Consider the following 18,023-nt stretch of genomic DNA (forward strand, 5'->3'; position numbering starts at 1 on the left):
GAATGAATCAAATAGAATTCAATGGAACTACATAACCAGGGTGTCTACCAAAATAACAAATCCGAAATTCTTGACTTTTTCATTATCTTTTCATTCCTCTTTCTTGACCTTTTTTTTTTCATTTTCTGAACGTTTATCACCCCCTACTTGGGTATAGTTGGAAATTAAGAAAATATATAATTTTATTTGATTAAAAACAACTAAAACAAGGCCGCTTAAGATGAAAACTGAAGCTGTAATTTAACAAGAGATTTAGACTTGCTTTAATAAATTAATGCTTCGGACTTCGTCCTGAATGGAGAATGGCCACATTACTTTACTTAGTATTTTTCAAAACTTCACGCATACAAGAATGTAATTCTTAAGAAACAAAAGTGAAAAAATTTCAACCACAACTCAATAAAATTTTAGATTCCCAATATTCCATTTTATCAAACCCCAGTACAGGTATATAACAATGTAAATTCACTATACTGTAAAAAATAGTAAAAATTCTTGACCACAAGCATCATTTCTTGACTCTAATTACCTTTTAATTTCTTGACTGGTAGACACCCTGCTAACAGTATTACAAGGGTTGTTCGGAAAGTTCTAAGAATCGGTCAGAGATGGCGTTGCAATCAGAACAAAAGCATGTGCATGAGAAGACCACATCTGTTCTGGACGTGCAGGGACTTGCCATTCTTCCAATAGTCTGGTTTCCATAGGCATGTGAAGGATCAAAAGTGCAAGTGACATGACAACATGGAACAAAAGGAAGTCTGTGTGGTCATCAAGTTTCTGGTGAGGAAGGGATTAAATGTGACAGCCATCAAAGACGAATTGGACACAGTGTTGGGAGACTCTGCCCCATCATTTGCCACTGTTAGCAAGTGGATGACGCTGTTCAAGCTTGGATGGGACAGTGTTGAAGATGACCACGCAGTGGACGTCCGTCAATCGCCATCACACCAGAAACGATCGATAAAGTCCATGATATGGTTCTGGCTGACCGAAGATTGAAAGTGTGGGATAGCTCATGAAGTGGGCATCTCCGTAAACAGAGTACACCACATTCTAAATGAAGAGTTGGGCATGAGGAAGCTTCCGGCAAGACGGGTGCTGCGCTTGCTTGCACAGGAGCAAAAACGCATTCCAAAAAATGTGTTCCACCAGGACAACGTGCCCACCCATTCAGCTATGGTCACAGGTAGGAAACTTGACAAACTTCGCTTCCAAGTGCTATCCCACCCCCCATACTCTTTTGATCTTGCCCCCAGTGACTTCCATCTGTTCCCAAACCTGAAGAAATTCTTTGGTGATAAGAAATTTCAGTCCAATGAAGAAGTCGTCTCCACAGTAACAGACTATTTTGCAGACCTGGACAAATCCACATATTCTGCTGGTGTCACGACATTGGAAGGCCGTTTGCAGAAGTGCATTAACCTTTGAGGAGATTGTGTTGAAAAATAAAACCTCAATTACTCTGATATTGTGTTTCTTTCTATCCGATTCTTAGAACCTTCCAAACAGCCCTTGTACACAGATAACTAATTTGGAAACTGAGGGAAATCAAAGAAGCAGCCTTCAAAGCATTGAACTGTACAGTAATTTCCCTCATTATCCATCATTGTTATCTACATGAACACATGAACAGCACACACAAAATTTACAATCACTTTTTTTATGTGGACCACAGATCCCTCATGGCCATAAGGTCAGCACTCTTGATTCAGTGTGGGGCATCATGTGACTTCCAAAATTTTGCTCTTTACCAGTATCGTGAAGATAATAGTTAAGGATCTAGATTTTTTGTGTGTGTGTGTGTGTATGTGTTTACCAAAATTCACGTTCTTATTTTAGCACACTTCTCTGCCAAAATTTTAGCTTCATTGTGCTTTCAAACTAGTACTTTAACTTGAAGGTCACATGGACTACAACTGCATATGACAGTTTCATACCTTGGAAACGATTTTTGACGAAGTTATTTCCCATTATTTCTCATGAAGCAAATACTTATGTTACGGCTCCCATGTGACGGTAGGTGAGAGATTCTTCTCCGCCAAAAAAGCAAAACCTGCTTGTATGTCATCAAAGAGCCTATTAATTAACCTCAAAATGCACCAGTATTTTATGAGAAAAGAGGCATTTTGTGATTAAAAGGCATCTATTTTAATATTATAATTCTCTCATATGTAAAATTCTGATACTCCAAATTAAAAATTAATTCACAAAAATAATAATTTTTCAAATTACCTCATAGAAGCAATGAATCAAGCCGTATGATGTTGCCCCATAATGTGTTTTGTCGGGTACTCCACACAGCAGTTCTCCTTGTCTTATGATTACCTCTGCTTCAGACATTGTTCTATCATCCTTAAAGGGAGTTCCTCCTGCTTTCCAGGGACGTGGTTCCTGTGATTCCCAAGCCTGAAATCATTAAAAAGAGTTCACTAACGCACAATACAAATCTGTGGTGCTTCAACATGCTAATAGCAAACCCTTCATGTGGAACAGTTTCTGCAGGGCTCTTCCCAAGCTTTTCCCTCTGTGGCAATGTTTCCTACTTAGCTCTCTTGGAACTAGATCTAGTTCTTTTGTGCACTTGTTTGGCTGTGAACTTGGACACCTGGCCTCATGCGCCACTATGATGGGATCACTGGCTCCGGCCCACGAAGACCAAGTTTTGCCATGAATATTCATTTTCAACGTGACGTGATATTATTACAGTGGAACCCCAATTTTACATTCCCGGATTAAACATTTTCCCACATTATACATTCAATCTTGATGGTCCCAACATGGAATATGCTTTAAATGTTTCCTCGATTTTACGTTTTCCCACATTTTAGGTTTTTTCAGCTTGGTCCCCTGAAAACCGTAAAATCGAGGTTCCACTGTATATTGGCTGCATCCTCCCCCCTTACCTTACCAGTTACATTTCTATAGCGGCGTGTTTGACGGGAATGACATAATATTGTTATCGAGGAATGGTTTATTATCAATTATTGAGACAGGTGATGCTGTCTGATCTAGACGATGAAAACTAAGAATAAATTGTCATCACTTTAAAGGTAACGGTAATAGCAGCGCCCCCCTCCCCAATTCCTTTGACACCTAAAATTACGCTAGAAGACACTTTATCCAGTCATCTAGCTCCTTGAAAGTCAGCTTTAACTCCATATAAGCTGAAATTTAGTTCTTTTATGTGCATCAGGTTTGCCAACACTGGCAGGATGGCCATAATAGGTAGGGGAAATGCATTGGGCTTATGGGAAATTATTAGATTTGTTCACTTGGGAATATCAAAATTCTCATGACACAGAAAAAGGTATCAACGAAAAGAGGACAGTTTGAAGATGTGTTTGATCAGTGGGAAAGTCAAAACTTCCATTTCATTAGCCGTAACTTGATGTTAAACTTGATTTCCCATAAGGAATATATGAAATTCGAATTCTTATTCCATCACACCAAAAAAACGCTTCCATTTGCAACATGGGGAGAAATTCAACTGTTGCATATGCCGTGATTTTATATTATTATTTTTTTTTTTCGTATAGCAGTACCCATTGGGACAATATTGAAATGAATGCACAACTGGATACTGCACTTGATGTTCAAGATAAAAAAGTTCATTCAACATTGATTCTGGTGTGGGAACAAGAGTTGTATTGGAAGTTTGGCAGCACTGTCCAAAGTCAGTTGAACCACCTCTTGGTTATCGCTGTGCATTGAGTTAGTAGTTAGAACAATGAGTGAAGGAAAGGTGCACATGAGCATGGAACAGCACATTGTAATGAAATTCCTCACCAAAGAAGGATGTAAGTAGTCTGAAATTTCTGCCACATTGAAACAACAATATGGTGAGAATATGCTGTCATATGTTGTGTATAAATTGTGCAGTGCCTTTAAGAGAGGTCAGAAAATGGTGGAAAATGAACTCATGCATGCCAGGCCAAGATGTCCTTAACACATGAGAAGATACTACCCAGCTTCTTCTTGGAGTCCCAAGGAATACTGAACATGAATCTTCTCACAAAGCGTTGTACAATAAATGCAGAATAGTACACAAGGTTTCTCGAAGGCCCAGTGAAGACCACGGTCAGGAACAAGAGAAAAAGATCACAAACGATGGTGTAATTTCTGCAGGACAACGCCCGTCCACACGTAACTGCTCGAATCATGGCCACAATCCAGAAATTTAAATGAAACCTTGTCCAACATCCTCCACATAGTCTTGATCTTTCACCATTTGACTATCACCTCTCCGGTTACCTCAAGATGCATCTGAGCATGCAAAAGTTTGGGCAGTGATGAGGATGCCATATGTGCTGTTCGGGAGTAGGTACACCTCCAACCAATGAACTTTTAACCGAGCAGCATCCACAAGCTTCCGGAGCGATGGCGCCAGTGTATTGCCAACAAGGAAGAGTATTTTGAAAACTAGATACTTTAGTTTCAATGAAGGAATTACAGGTATGGATCTACATATGCATTATAATTCATATTTGCCCATGCTTTGTATAAAGCTGAATCAAGGAGAAAAAAGTGGAATTTATTTTTATTCCTTAATCCTGGTATGAACATCAAACACTTCAGTTTTCCTTAACCCTAGCTTACCCTTGCTGAATGAGAAACTTATACTTGAAGGGGGCTCACAGACCCACACTTTCTTATTTTATCATAAAATTTCAAGAAGCCATTTTGTTACTGAATCACTGCTTCGTTTGTTGATTATATAAGTGCAGTTACTTATGAATTATAATAATCATAATAATAATAATAACCTGTGGTGCTACAGTGCTGGAAGGACCTTGGCCTATCTCCCAACTGCCAGTCTTCCTACCACAATCCTACCTAGAGATGTGGAGATCTTCAACTGGTAATAGGGTGACGTGGGGTCAGCACATCGAACCCTCAGCCGTTGTAGGAGATATTCAAGATCGGGTTATGCTAACCAATTGCTTCACGATTGGCACTGATCCTATACACAGGCCGAAAACCCAGAGTTTGAACCATGCCGTCCAGCAGTCGGAGTCCAAACCACAGCACCTTAGACTGCATGGCGATGGAGGAGGGCATTAATTATAATAATTACAAAAATTACCACCGTCAATAAAAAATAACAACCAATTATTGCACATGTCTATTTTATCATTCACTGAAATGAACAATAACAATATTAATTTTTCATCATTGCTTTTTTTATGTAGGAGCAGATATATATTAATTATACTAAATACAAAAATTACCAAACAATTATACACTGTCACTAGCATGAGTGTCTCAAATAACTAGCAGCAAAAGGGGGTGGCTAATAGGCCCAACAAGTTAATTTTGCTTCCTATGTACGTTATATTTATGCTTCTATGAACAAAAGCAATGTACAAATATTGGGACCACCATAGAGAACAATGTCATTTACTTTCAATTTTGTATAAAAAATTTCAGTTGAAAAATCCTGAAAATAGAGGTAGTGGACCAGACAAAGACTAGGCCCAGTAGGCTGAGGTCTAAGTGTGCACAAATATGGGGTAGTAAAATCGTTCTATTTTAATGTTGTCTGCACTTCCTTTCGTTCATTTTGACTTCAAGCTATATTTTAAAATTGTTGTAGAGGTGGTGAATGGGAAAAGGATGTGGCATGACATCAGTAACATGGCTGAAACTACAGTCGGGCCACGATAAGAAGCGGTGTGCAATCAGAACGCAAAATGGCAGAACGTGACCAAATTCTGTCTCCTTGTTGGCTGTCATGTGGCTGGGGGTTTTCTGCGTTGCCACATTCGCACAAACAGGTGGACAGGCTAATCAGCTGTTGGCAAGCTCGGGAAAAAATAAAACGTCCAGCGAAATTAAGCACGTACGTATCAGTATGCTAATATATGTTATTTCCGTCATAAAGTGAGAAATTAACGAATCTAGAAGTTTGAATCTGAAGTTTCTTGTAGGTTAACGTTAACTTCCCGTGTGAATTTTACTTTCTGGCAAGCCTGAAACATTTTCTCTTCCTGCTCTACACAGCAACCGAAAACCTTCACTGAAAGAACCTTTGTTGTGTTTTTATTATGGTACATTGCAAGCAGCAGCTACCGGCATCTTCTTACTTGTGTTGTGTCATATGACAATTACCAACAAAAGAAAATGCATCTTGTGTTATGAACAACTGTGGCAAATCGTTCTCCTTTCATTTCATGCCACCTCCCTTTGCCTTCTTTGTCACGCCGTGACGTTCGTCTTTTTCGCAACTCGATACCGACCGCAGCTATACCCGCCTATTGTTTTTGTATATGAAACTCACCCTTTGTTTTGTAAAGACATGGAATTTATACTTCTGGAACATTGTTGAAGCTTCAAAACGTGCAAATGAAATGTATTTCTTGAAAATTTGGGTGAATTACGTATAAACAAATTACGTACAACTTGGTTTCGTTAACATATTTTTAAATTATATTTTGCAGAACGTACAAAAATTCACCTCTAAAACAGAATTTCACAGAAGTTGAGTTACTGTATTACGGAGAAGAATTTATCAAGAACAAATCAATAATGTGTGAATTGATTGATTGAGTTGGTATTTTAAAGTCCACTTTATGCACACTACGGCTAATCTGGAATGGACCTACAGTTGGAAGTGGGATCCGAACCACTATGTGCCTCGACAGGGTATCGAACCCAGGACTACTTGATTACAAGGCGCCGACACTTAAACTACCACTGTACCATCGGGGAGGCACACATGGGTGTGTGAAGTGAGATAATTTGGGAAGCTACATGAAAATATAGGCTCTGGCAACGAAACGTTTGGCAATTGCTCGATTTTCGTAACATTAATGATACATTTGGTATATGTGTTACTAATGCTTCGTGCTACCTGTATGTAAAAACATAAAAAATATATTAGCATACTGATACTTACGTGCTTAATTTCGCGTGACGTTTTATCGCGATATATCGTCAAGAAAATATTGTCACACACAATACAATATTTTTTCGGATCATGATATTGACAATGTATCATCTCCACAATATATATATTGCCAAATATCGTCACGATATATCAATGACACGATATACAGGGTGGCTCAATAAGTCACTTAACACCCTCAGTACAAAGCCGCTGCGGCATGGAATTTGAAATTGGCGATGACCAATCGTTATCTGGCCAAGGGAGAACCACATTGACGCCACCCACACGGTCGGCGGCCATCTTGATATCAAAATGGGCTAGAATTTCACGAGAAATGGAATGGTGAAGGTTTTTCGACGTATCTTTAACCAGTAAAAAGTTATGACTGAATTCTTGTACCAATTTGCTCCTTTTCGAGGTGTTAGAAAAATGCCTTAAAATTTGTTTAGCGCTTCGGTAATGCATCGAGATCAAAGTGACGTCTATGGAGAGACGTTCGCATGAAATTGCACATTATTTTAATCGGATACATCCATGAAGAGCTGTGCATTATGAATGGTTGTCGCGAACAATTTACAGTGTGACGCTTCCATTGAATTAAAAGTCCTTCACAGTGACAAGGCTAATGTTTATGTTCATAAGGAAGTTTATAAACAGAATATGTGACCCTTGTCATCTGATAACTAACTTTGGACAGAAACTGGTTCATAACGTTCCTATAAGTGTTCTGGTGTTCTTCCCTATTAAAAAAACTCTGTAAAAAGTACCTTCTTCCATAAGCAAGGATGAAAAACTGTTTATTTAACAAATCCAAGTAGCCCTAAGCATTTAAGGTTCCGTTGTTGGAAAATTGACTAACCAATCGTGTTCCACACAGCATGCCACACCATTAACTTACCAACACCAACCATTCAGCTTTGATCTGTCGAAAATGGGTTATCAGATAAAAATCATCGAATATTCTGTTTATGAACTTCCTTATGAACATAAACATTAGCCTTGTCACTGTGAAGGACTTTTAATTCAATGGAAGCGTCACACTGTAAATTGTTCGTGACAACCATTCATAATGCACAGCTCTTCGTGGATGTATCCGATTAAAATAATGTGCAATGGCATGTGAACGTCTCTCCATAGACGTCACTTTGATCTCGATGGATTACCGAAGCGCTAAACAAATTTTAAGGCATTTTTGTAACACCTCGAAAAGGAGCAAATTGGTACAAGAATTCAGTCATAACTTTTTACTGGTTAAAGATACGTCGAAAAAACCTTCACCATTGCATTTCTCGTGAAATTCTAGCCCATTTTGATATGTCGCACGACCCCCTTCCCATTTAAAATTCTGAAGTTGAATTCAAGATGGCGGACATCAAGATGGCCGCTGACCGTGTGGGTGGTGTCAATGTGGTTCCCCCTTGGCCAGATAACAATTGGTCATCGCCAATTTCAAATTCCATGACGCAGTGGCCTTGTACTGAGGGTGTTAAGTGACTTATTGAGCCACTCTGTATATTGCTAAAATGTCATGACAATATTATCATCAAAATATCATGAAGCTATATCGCCGACATGATATATATATATATATCACCAAAATATTGTGATGATATATCACCGACATGATATGTATCGCCAAAATATTGTGACGATATATCATCTAGTTGATATCTCCTGGATGACATTATTGCTAAGAATGTATTTCAAGGCTAATTGGTAATTGGGACTGGACCTACAGTTTAAAGTGGAATCCGAACCACTATGTGCCTCCACTGGGTACCCTTGATTACAAGGCGATGACTGCACCATCGGGGAGAAAAAAGTGGTCTTTGAGAAAGTGACATTTTGAAAAACCAGTTTTCCAGTTTTAGTTCACAGTTGTATCAGTGTGAAATTTCCAGGTTTTCGAAACCAAGAACCACAATTTTCCACACTAAAGCCATTGTGGCAATTCATATATTTAAACGTGTGTAAGAAGGTCACTATATTTTAGTTCACACTAAACTTAGAATCTCACTTAGTCAAGTTTTTGGAATATTCACTTCACGTGTAGAAGTGATAACAACAAGATTGACTATTCATTAACAAAAAATTACTTTTCTCATGAAAAAACATGACACTTATAGCATAAATAATGCATAATTAGAGTAAAATTTACTAATAATATCTATTAAATTCTAGTGTCCACCAAACACCAGCCAAGGGCCTCTACGATTGTGTAGTGGTAACATAATCACCTTGTAATCAGGTTTGATGCCCGGTGGAGGCACATTGCAAGTGGTTTGGATCACACTTTAAACTGTAGGTCCAGTCCCAATTAGCCTATCTGTGCATAAAGTGGACTTAAAAAAGGTGGGATTTGCCATTTAAATTTCTTGCTTGTCCTTTTTTGGCTTTGTTCAAAATTACCTACTTTTAGTGCTCTACTACAAAAATGTTGATTTTTCCAGACAGTAAATTACTCCGACATGACTTTTCCAGAAAAAGTAAATTCCCTGACTTTTGCAGAATTTCCAGGTTTTCAGATGGGTGGACACCCTCTTGTGTGTTTTCTCTCCTCCCCCTCCTCTTTTCTTAGAGCCCTTCAAATACAATCTAAGAGAACATCTGGGACTAAAAAAAAATTATCACTCATTGCAAGCTACAGGCTGAGTCAGAAATATGTTTACACATTTGAAGAAAATGTAGTGTGTTACTGTACAATGTAGAGGGAAATGGCGAATGGTACATTAAAATTAAAACTTCATTTTATCATTTCAGATAACTGTCGCGCATCCTTGCTTACGTCATTAGACAAGGTGGTGCTGAACATGCAGAAACAAGTTACAGTTCCAGCGTGGGCAATTGCATATCAGAATGATCGTGAGAGCCATGTGTACAACAATTTGTTGTAAGCAGTCGTTTTCTCCACTTTCCCACAGTAGACAGCAACAATGTTACTTTAAAATCATGTCTCGCCAGAGAGAGAGAAATCCTAAATTTGTTTCACCCAACATACACTGTAACAAATAGGAGTGGGGGTATAAATTTAAATTATGTCGGCCCACATGGCAGTGGTTAGCACATCATGCTACGATGCTAGGGGTCCTGAGTTCGAGTCGCAGTGTGGGCATGGATGTTTGTGAGTGTCCGTTCATCAATTTCATCATATCATCGCTCATCTTCGCAAATTAGCCAAAAATAGCACAAAAAGCAAAGTAAAATAAAGCAAATCAATCACTCACTCAATCAATAAATTTAAATTAATGTCATGCACTTACTTTGCTTGAAATTTTGGCCTTCGATTGAAGATTTATTGATATTCTCCCATCAGGAACTAAATTGATCAGTATTGTTGATATTATCTGTTTCCCTGACCACAAAGGCACTGGTTTCCATATAGCCGGAGGAAGCAACTTGATAGGTTTTTTTAGAAAAAACAATGCTTCGTAGACAAGTTGATTGTAGTCATCCCTAAAACAGAAACTTACATTGAAACAATCTAAACAGGAAATAAAAGGACAAGTGAATTGAAAGCAAGTCAGCCGAATGGTTTAGCGCACTGACTTTACCATGTGTCTGTATGATGTACATAGTTACCTGCCAGGTATGTAGCTGGTGGATAGTTGCGAGACAAGCTACTGTGGAATATTAATACTTGCCTGAACATAACACAACCACAAAAAGTGGGCTTAAAGCAAACTATCACCATCATATCTATTCATTCATTGTATTCAGTTTTCCCAAATTATTCTGGTTTTAAGTACTTTACTTTACAGTTACTTTTCATGAACAGAAATAATATTATGCTCGCCAATTGAATGACTCATGAATATCGTGCTCGAAATGTCAGTTTTAGAAAGAACATTATAAGCCACAAGGAAGTAAAAACTAGACTGCAATTTCTTAATCAATTTTGAAAATTTGAAAAGGTGATTTTTTTAAGAATTAGTAAAGTATTTGATAAATATTTCAGTCTCTTATACCACAATGGCATTCAACATGATAACATGCTCCTATTGCTGACTGATGCTGCACTGCTGGCAGTGACAGCCTACAGTTTAATGGACATCATGGTAGAGATTGAACAAACAGTGTTGCTACATTAAACACACATCTTTACTCCGTTCAAAAAATATATCTGTATAAAATCATTTTCGCAATGTGAATTGAAAATGATAATGGGTTTTAAAAAAAGAGCTACAAAACAAGGCCAAGATCGTATATGTAGAACTACCCAACACTAAGAAAAAGTTGTTTCACAAAATTGATAAGATACTTTTTTGGAAGATTTAAAAATCTGAAAATTAAGAATTGTGTTTAAAACCATTTTGTCTGTACTGTATTTAAATTTAATCTCGATTAGACCACATGTTTTTTTTTATTTATAGAACTTCAAAGAGAGGGGTCATTTGGAAAACACATAAAACTGGTACTTTGTGATCTCACGATGATGAAAAATCGAAGGTAAAAAAACTGGTTACACTAACTTAACACAGAATTGAATAAAGCATTGAAATGGCTACCCATTTGCTAGTTTTCACCTCTCACTATACTTGTTACCGTACTTGTCAATAGACTTTTGTTCCCATAAGACACTGCACAGAGCAGACAATCTGTAAAGATGGACGAGCAATTTGAAGAATGTTGTGCTTTTATTAAAAATTAAAAAACGAAAGTATGGACTAAAGATTGGCTCGAAAAAAATATGGTAATCAATGTGTACCAAAAAACCTTTTTAATTAACTCGGGTATGCATATTCATACATGAGATCCACAGGATTCATTCACAAATATTAAAAAAATCAAACATTTAATTTAATACACTTGTAATAATAAGAATTTTCATTTTCGGCTAATCATATTTGTCACGTACACATCTCATCGCTTTGCATAAATACCTAAATATTAATGAACTGAACACGAATCCACTGCACGTCATCTCATTCCTTTTTTTTTTATCGAGAAACTATCAAAAATAGCAAACACTCAGAAACCACAGACAAAAAAAAAACTCCCCTTTGCAAACTCACAGATTATCTTCACATGGCCACACTTTGCACTGATTAGCTGTTCCACAGAATCCAGTTGAGGAAAGCCAGTAGCAATTAGAACATGTCCTATTCCTCCAAACGAGTCAAGCAGCCAGCCAGGCAGGCATCACATCCAGGCAGGTAGCCAGTTCAGTGGCAACTACCTGGATATCCAGTTACGTGTGATTCGTCCTTAAGCTAAAGTTTGATGTAACTCTACTGGTAAATTTTTAATTAGAATCCAAACTCGGGTATCCATACCTTTTAATCCAACAGTAAATCGACCAATCAGTCATTCTGATAGCAAAAATTCTTGACCACAAGTATTATTTCTTGACTTTTTATTGACTTTCATGAATTTCTTGACTCATACACACCCTGTATAGGATCAGTAGAATATTGATTATCGGCATCGGTAAATTTTATACCAGTACTTTTGCTGGGGCAATGTCACGATGCAGTAACCATGTTTCTTTTGCATTTGCTTCATGCCTTAACTTTCTCATTGACTCCCTCAAACATTGTTATACAGCCAAATAAATATCCTTACTGACTGTCTCTACTTCTATTTCACAAACAACCAAAATATAATATCTCTATATGCATTCCACCAGAAAATGCTTGACCGTTCGCTGCTCTTCCTTACTGGCCTCCATGATATGCCGGACGGCAAGTCTATGCATGCCTGCACTTCACAAGGCTCACACTGCCATTGATTCACACAAGCCTGTGATGTGATTGCCATCTACCGGGCGATGACAGAACCTCCTTCCAGTGGCAGGAGTTTCGTGGAGCCATGGTATCTATATGTCGAGATATACAAAGTGGCCTGTTTTCCACTGACTGACCCTTATATCATCCACAACACAACAGAATAAAAATTTGGAAAATATTTATTTTTATTTTAGAGTACTTTTTTATGAATGAATATCTCATGAGATACACTGTAAATTAAAATATTTTATGGACAGATATGAATCAAAGTATATCTTTATGTTGTATACCAAATCTATACTATATACTGCCTTCAAAATTGTTAAAACAACATCTCACCTTTCAAAAAACCTTCCTCTCATAGTGAGCTTTACACCAGATACAATGTGGTCTTGAATTAATCCACTGAGTGGAGTACCATCCTTAGGTACTAAATACTGTTTACAAACATTCACTGGAAAAAAAAACAAAAATCATATATATTTATGACTACTTCACCACACATTTTACATATAGGCAAAAAGTAATTATTGAATTTTCAAAGTTAAATCAAAATAATTGGATGAAAGATTAACAGCAATGTAATGTAAACTCTATTCTGTTTGCAGATGTTGACTTCTACAAAGCATGACTAGAAAATGGGCCAGTCACTATTTAAATATTTACTTCTATGAGAAATTATTTTGAGGCAAGTTTTTAATTGTGTGAATAATGGAATAACATGTAAAGTGACGTATAATCATGCATGCATCATAGGCGTATCAAAGGCATACTTCTTATGTAAGATCCGTTTGCCAATAACTAGTTGTATGAGGGTGGCCACTCGATGACCATGATAAAATTCAAGGAAAATTCCTGGTTTTGGTTTGGTTTGGTTTGGCGAACTTTCCAAAAATTCAAGGATACAAGCAGATGTTTTCTCTATTCCAACCTTACCTATTACAACCTCTCACCACCGCCCTCCTCCCCCCCCCCCCCCCACACACACAGACAAATATATTTACAATATAAAATGTCTGTGTGATTCCAAAATATCCAAAAAAATTAATTCTATTCCATTAAACATATATATTTAAAATATTTAAGGTGCAGAATTTACATTTTTGACATTTCACATACTCAGACTCGCAATACTTCTACAAACGCAAGTCACAAATGTTATGGTATGTGCTAATCTACCAAAACTTCTTAATTGTATAAGAATTTCAAAGTCAAATTTAACTAATTCACTTCAAGATATCTTATCTTGCAATAATCTTCCATCTGTCAGATAGACTGTTGTGCAAAGGACACTAACAAAGTAAACCGAATGAGAGAATTGTGTTCAATTTTCCACGCAGCTTTATTTTTCTTCCTCGATAAAACTGTGAAAACCATGACTCAGGAAACTTATAAATATGGATAAATTCAATCGCATTTGGATTAATACAAGTTGCAATTTTTCACGTCTACGGAGAAAAATTCAAGCAGAATTTACACATAATTCCATGAGCCAAGAATCCAGGCATAATCCCTGGAATTCAAGGAATTCTTGGTGAGTAGCCACCCTGTGCATGTCAAGCAGGCCTTGTACTGCACAATCGCAACTGACATCCAACATCACTTGCACACGGGAGTAGACACCATTTGGAGCCACAATGTCAGTGTTTTGCTTCATACTGTGTGATTGTAATGTTTAAGACGATCGAGCAATCCACCGACTGTGAGATATGGTCAGTGATCCGGATTTTGGCAGCAGCGGAAATTCATCGCCAGATTTGTGAAGTGTACGGTAGATTACTGCATACTACCACCTTCGCCCACTCAAACTCATTCGAGTCTCTCACCCTCGACTGTACCGCACTTGTAGTAGAATGATTGACAACGTCCAGTATTTCAGAGCCAAATGAGCAGCACTGTCAACCTAAAACACATACATGGAAGGAAACCACTCTATGGAATTAAAATTCTAAATAATAATTCCATATATTATTATGTAAGACTCAAATACAATACATATGAAAGTATGCAATATAATTATTTTCCTGTAGTTTACGGTTATTACAAGCATAAGAAAACAGTTTTTCTTTGTGACGTTTCAGGAGAACACACGCTCCTTTCATCAGACATTTATTTTCATTTTGACTAAAGATACAGTTATAACAATGGTTAGTAATTTTTTAAACAAAAAGAATCCCTTATACAATGGATGTTGTCAATGTTACATTGTTGTAATATTGCAACTTAACCGTCAAAAAAGCAGTCTGTTTTATTTTTATTTCAGATTTTTTTTTTTAAATTATGAATTCCAAATATCATCAGGTAATTCAAATTCATCATTGTTTTCACAAAGTCTCTTGATTTTTTCTGTTACATTAAATTTTAAAGATGGTGGCTTACTCCATTTGTGAAAAAGAAAACTCCATACTGGATCTATGTTACCATTTTCATTATTTAATTTATTCCAGTGTTCTTCTGCAATGAACGAAGCTTCCCAGACATTCAACTCTGTGTTTCCCATTAATCTTTTTAAAACCCTTCTCTTTTTAATCATATTCTGCAAAATAAAAAAATGCAGTAATAACATTCAATAGAATATAATTTTAATGTGACAATAATTGTAGAAACATTTCACCTAGTCTTTTACTTCACGATGCATATTTGAGGACCCACTATCATAGACAAATGATAGAAATAGGTGTACTAATAGGGTTCGAGAGTTCGAATGTATTCCGTTCATTCTAGCATTTTTCGCTCAAGCAGAAAATCTATCAATTCTGTATGCCATCTAGCGTTGCACATGTGAACTATTTGCCGCTCGAGCAAAAAATGCTCATTGCAGGACACTTAGTGTATGGTCCCAATGCAATGAGCGTTAGCAAAGTGAGGAAATGAGTGAGAATGTTCAAGGATTGGTGGGAGAATGTACATGATGAGCCACTCTAAGGTCGGCCACCTGTAATCAGCGAAGATTTTGTGCGTGTGGTAGACAGCAAAATCCATGACTATCACCTCTTCCAACATCTAAAGAAGTTCCACGGCAGCAAGCATTTTGGCAGAGACAAAGTGAAAACAGGAGTTGGGGTATGGCTTGCCTCGCAGAAAGCCGACTTCTATGAGCAGGATCTACAAAAGCTCATCCCACTTTATGACAAATGTTTAAATAACCACAGAAACTATTTGGAAAAATAGATCAGGGCATGTAGAATCCGATACAAGATAAATTTTCATTAAAAATCCAGCAGTGCAGATTCATGGCAAAACAGACCTTACATAAAAAATATCGCTTGTATAACAGCTGCAAGTCAGAATAACAAATATAGTTAATTTACATTTCGCAGAGGCAGCAATTATGTGACTGGAATATACAACAAATCGAATTTGTATCATTTTACCTCAAGAGATCATGTGTTGCAAGGACAAGTCAAAAGATAAAATTTAATTTTTGCTGGATGAAAAAAAGAATTGCTAATTTTATTCATGATATAGTAAATAATTTGCAACTACTTAACAACTAACCTAAATTGTAGGCTTCACTTCTGGCAATCTCATTTTGTGGGAAATGAGCATTCATTTCGTCTCCGTCAAAATCTGCATTGTATGCTTTGCAATTTGCATAGTGGAGTCGAATAGTCTTTTCCCCTTTCAAAACACGAGCTTTATGTGCCATTATGCTAGGTTTATGCAGGGTTGGTTGCCGATTCAACAGCAGCACATCTCCGTTACACAAATGTCTATGAACCTGTAGGGAGAAAGTAAACAAACTTCATGGTGGATGTGGTAAATGCAGTTTAAGTATTACCTACGTGAAGTTTTGTTTCCACAATGCACAATTGGTTAGTTTCTTTCCGACAAATTTCGAAGGCCTTCATTTATTAAGGTTACGGCATCTGGAGTGGAGATGGTAGGGCATCACTTCCTTGTTAGTTCCCAGGTAGCGGTAGTTGCATTATCTCCCATTTTGCAGCGCTTCCTGTATTACCTACCCAAACTTGCATCCTCTGGTGTCTATAAGGACACACGCCATTGCCACGACACCTATATCTGAAGAACCATCCACACTGTTCAAGAACGGATCGATGAACATATAAAAGATGACAAAAAAGACACACCAGGATCAGACCTTTCTCAGCACCTCCACACCACAAACCACATCCATACTTAACCACATCCATACTTAACCACATCCATACTTAACTCTCTCATACAAGGGCTGTTCAAAAAGAAACCAAGCTTTTACAAAATGGAGAAAATTGTAATATTCACCAATTATTTCGACCTGTCTCCTTTAAAGTACACCCCTCCACTGTGCACACACCGTTCGCAACATTTCTTCCAGTCCTAGAATGCCTGCTGGGACTCCAGTTTTGGAATGACCTGTAGACTCTGTAGAGAACTCCCCTTGATCTCTTCTGTTGTCTGGAATCTACGACCTTAGAGGGTTGATTTCAACTTGGGGAAGACGAAGAAGTCTGCTGGTGCCAAATCAGTGGAGTAGGCTGGTTGTGGGACATCAAGTATCTGGTTATTTGCCAAAAACTCCCGGGTAACGAGTGAGGAATGAGCACATGCATTATCATGCTGAACCATCCAGGACTTGCTCTACCACATTTGTGTCCTATTGTGTTGCACCTTTTCTTGTAATCGTCACATGACGTTAACGTAAAACACTGCATTCATTGTGGAACCATGCAACACAAACTCCAATTCTATAGCAGTCGAAGAACTTGATTAACATAATTTTAACATGGAATCTACTCATTTGTCGTCCTTGTTGCAGGTTCAATCTGATCTTTAACATCTGTACAAATCTTAACACTGTGTTGATCTGAAACATTCCTCGCCATAGGCTCCATGCAACGTGTCGTAAGTCTCTTTGAAAGTTTTATTCAATTCAGATTTTCACACATACTTGCTACTCTTCCCTTCCAGTTACTTCATAGTAGGATAACTAAAAATCATGGCACGCACTCAACACACCTGTACTCAAAGTGACCTACTTCATTACTGTGGTAAGCAACGGCTTTGAAACTGGGCGAAGTTAATAACTAAGGGCACCACAACTGTTGTTAATCTTCAATGAATTTATATACAAACTTTACAAAAGGATGTTAATTATTGAAGATTATGCACACACAGGAGATGTACTACATAGAAATTTTCAGCGAAAAATGCAAGCTCGACCAGGATTAGAACCCAGGTCTCTGCCATACTGTGCCATTGCTTCAACCACTGAGCTATCGAGCCGGCCTGGCTTCACCTGATTCTTCGCTGTCGCAGGCCATGCAGGTAAAACAGTGACAGCAACGAATCAGGCAAGGCCAGACCGGCTTGGTAGATCGGTGGTTAGAGCGCCCCCGTGGCAGAGTAGTTAGCACATTGTGCTACAATGCCAGGAGTCTCTGGTTCGAATCCTGGCCTGGGCATGG

The 18,023-nt window shown here is 37.7% G+C and overlaps 1 protein-coding gene across 4 annotated transcripts in view; it reads right to left on the bottom strand.

Moving 5' to 3' along the window:
• The window catches only part of LOC145989864 (DNA-directed RNA polymerase I subunit RPA1-like), a 275,207-nt gene that overhangs the window by 163,364 nt on the left and 93,820 nt on the right, over positions 1–18,023 (bottom strand). For all 4 annotated transcript variants that reach the window (XM_083125325.1, XM_083125327.1, XM_083125326.1 and 1 more), the window contains exons 12-15: positions 16,114–16,336; positions 12,955–13,069; positions 10,150–10,342; positions 2,236–2,409 (exon numbers count right to left, since the gene is read on the bottom strand). In XM_083125325.1, coding sequence (XP_082981451.1) covers positions 2,236–2,409; positions 10,150–10,342; positions 12,955–13,069; positions 16,114–16,336 — 705 coding nt within the window. The remainder of the gene's footprint in view (positions 1–2,235; positions 2,410–10,149; positions 10,343–12,954; positions 13,070–16,113; positions 16,337–18,023) is intronic.

Source organism: Lepisma saccharinum, chromosome 7, assembly GCF_977018435.1.
Source record: "Lepisma saccharinum chromosome 7, izLepSacc3.1, whole genome shotgun sequence".
NCBI lineage: Eukaryota > Metazoa > Arthropoda > Insecta > Zygentoma > Lepismatidae > Lepisma > Lepisma saccharinum.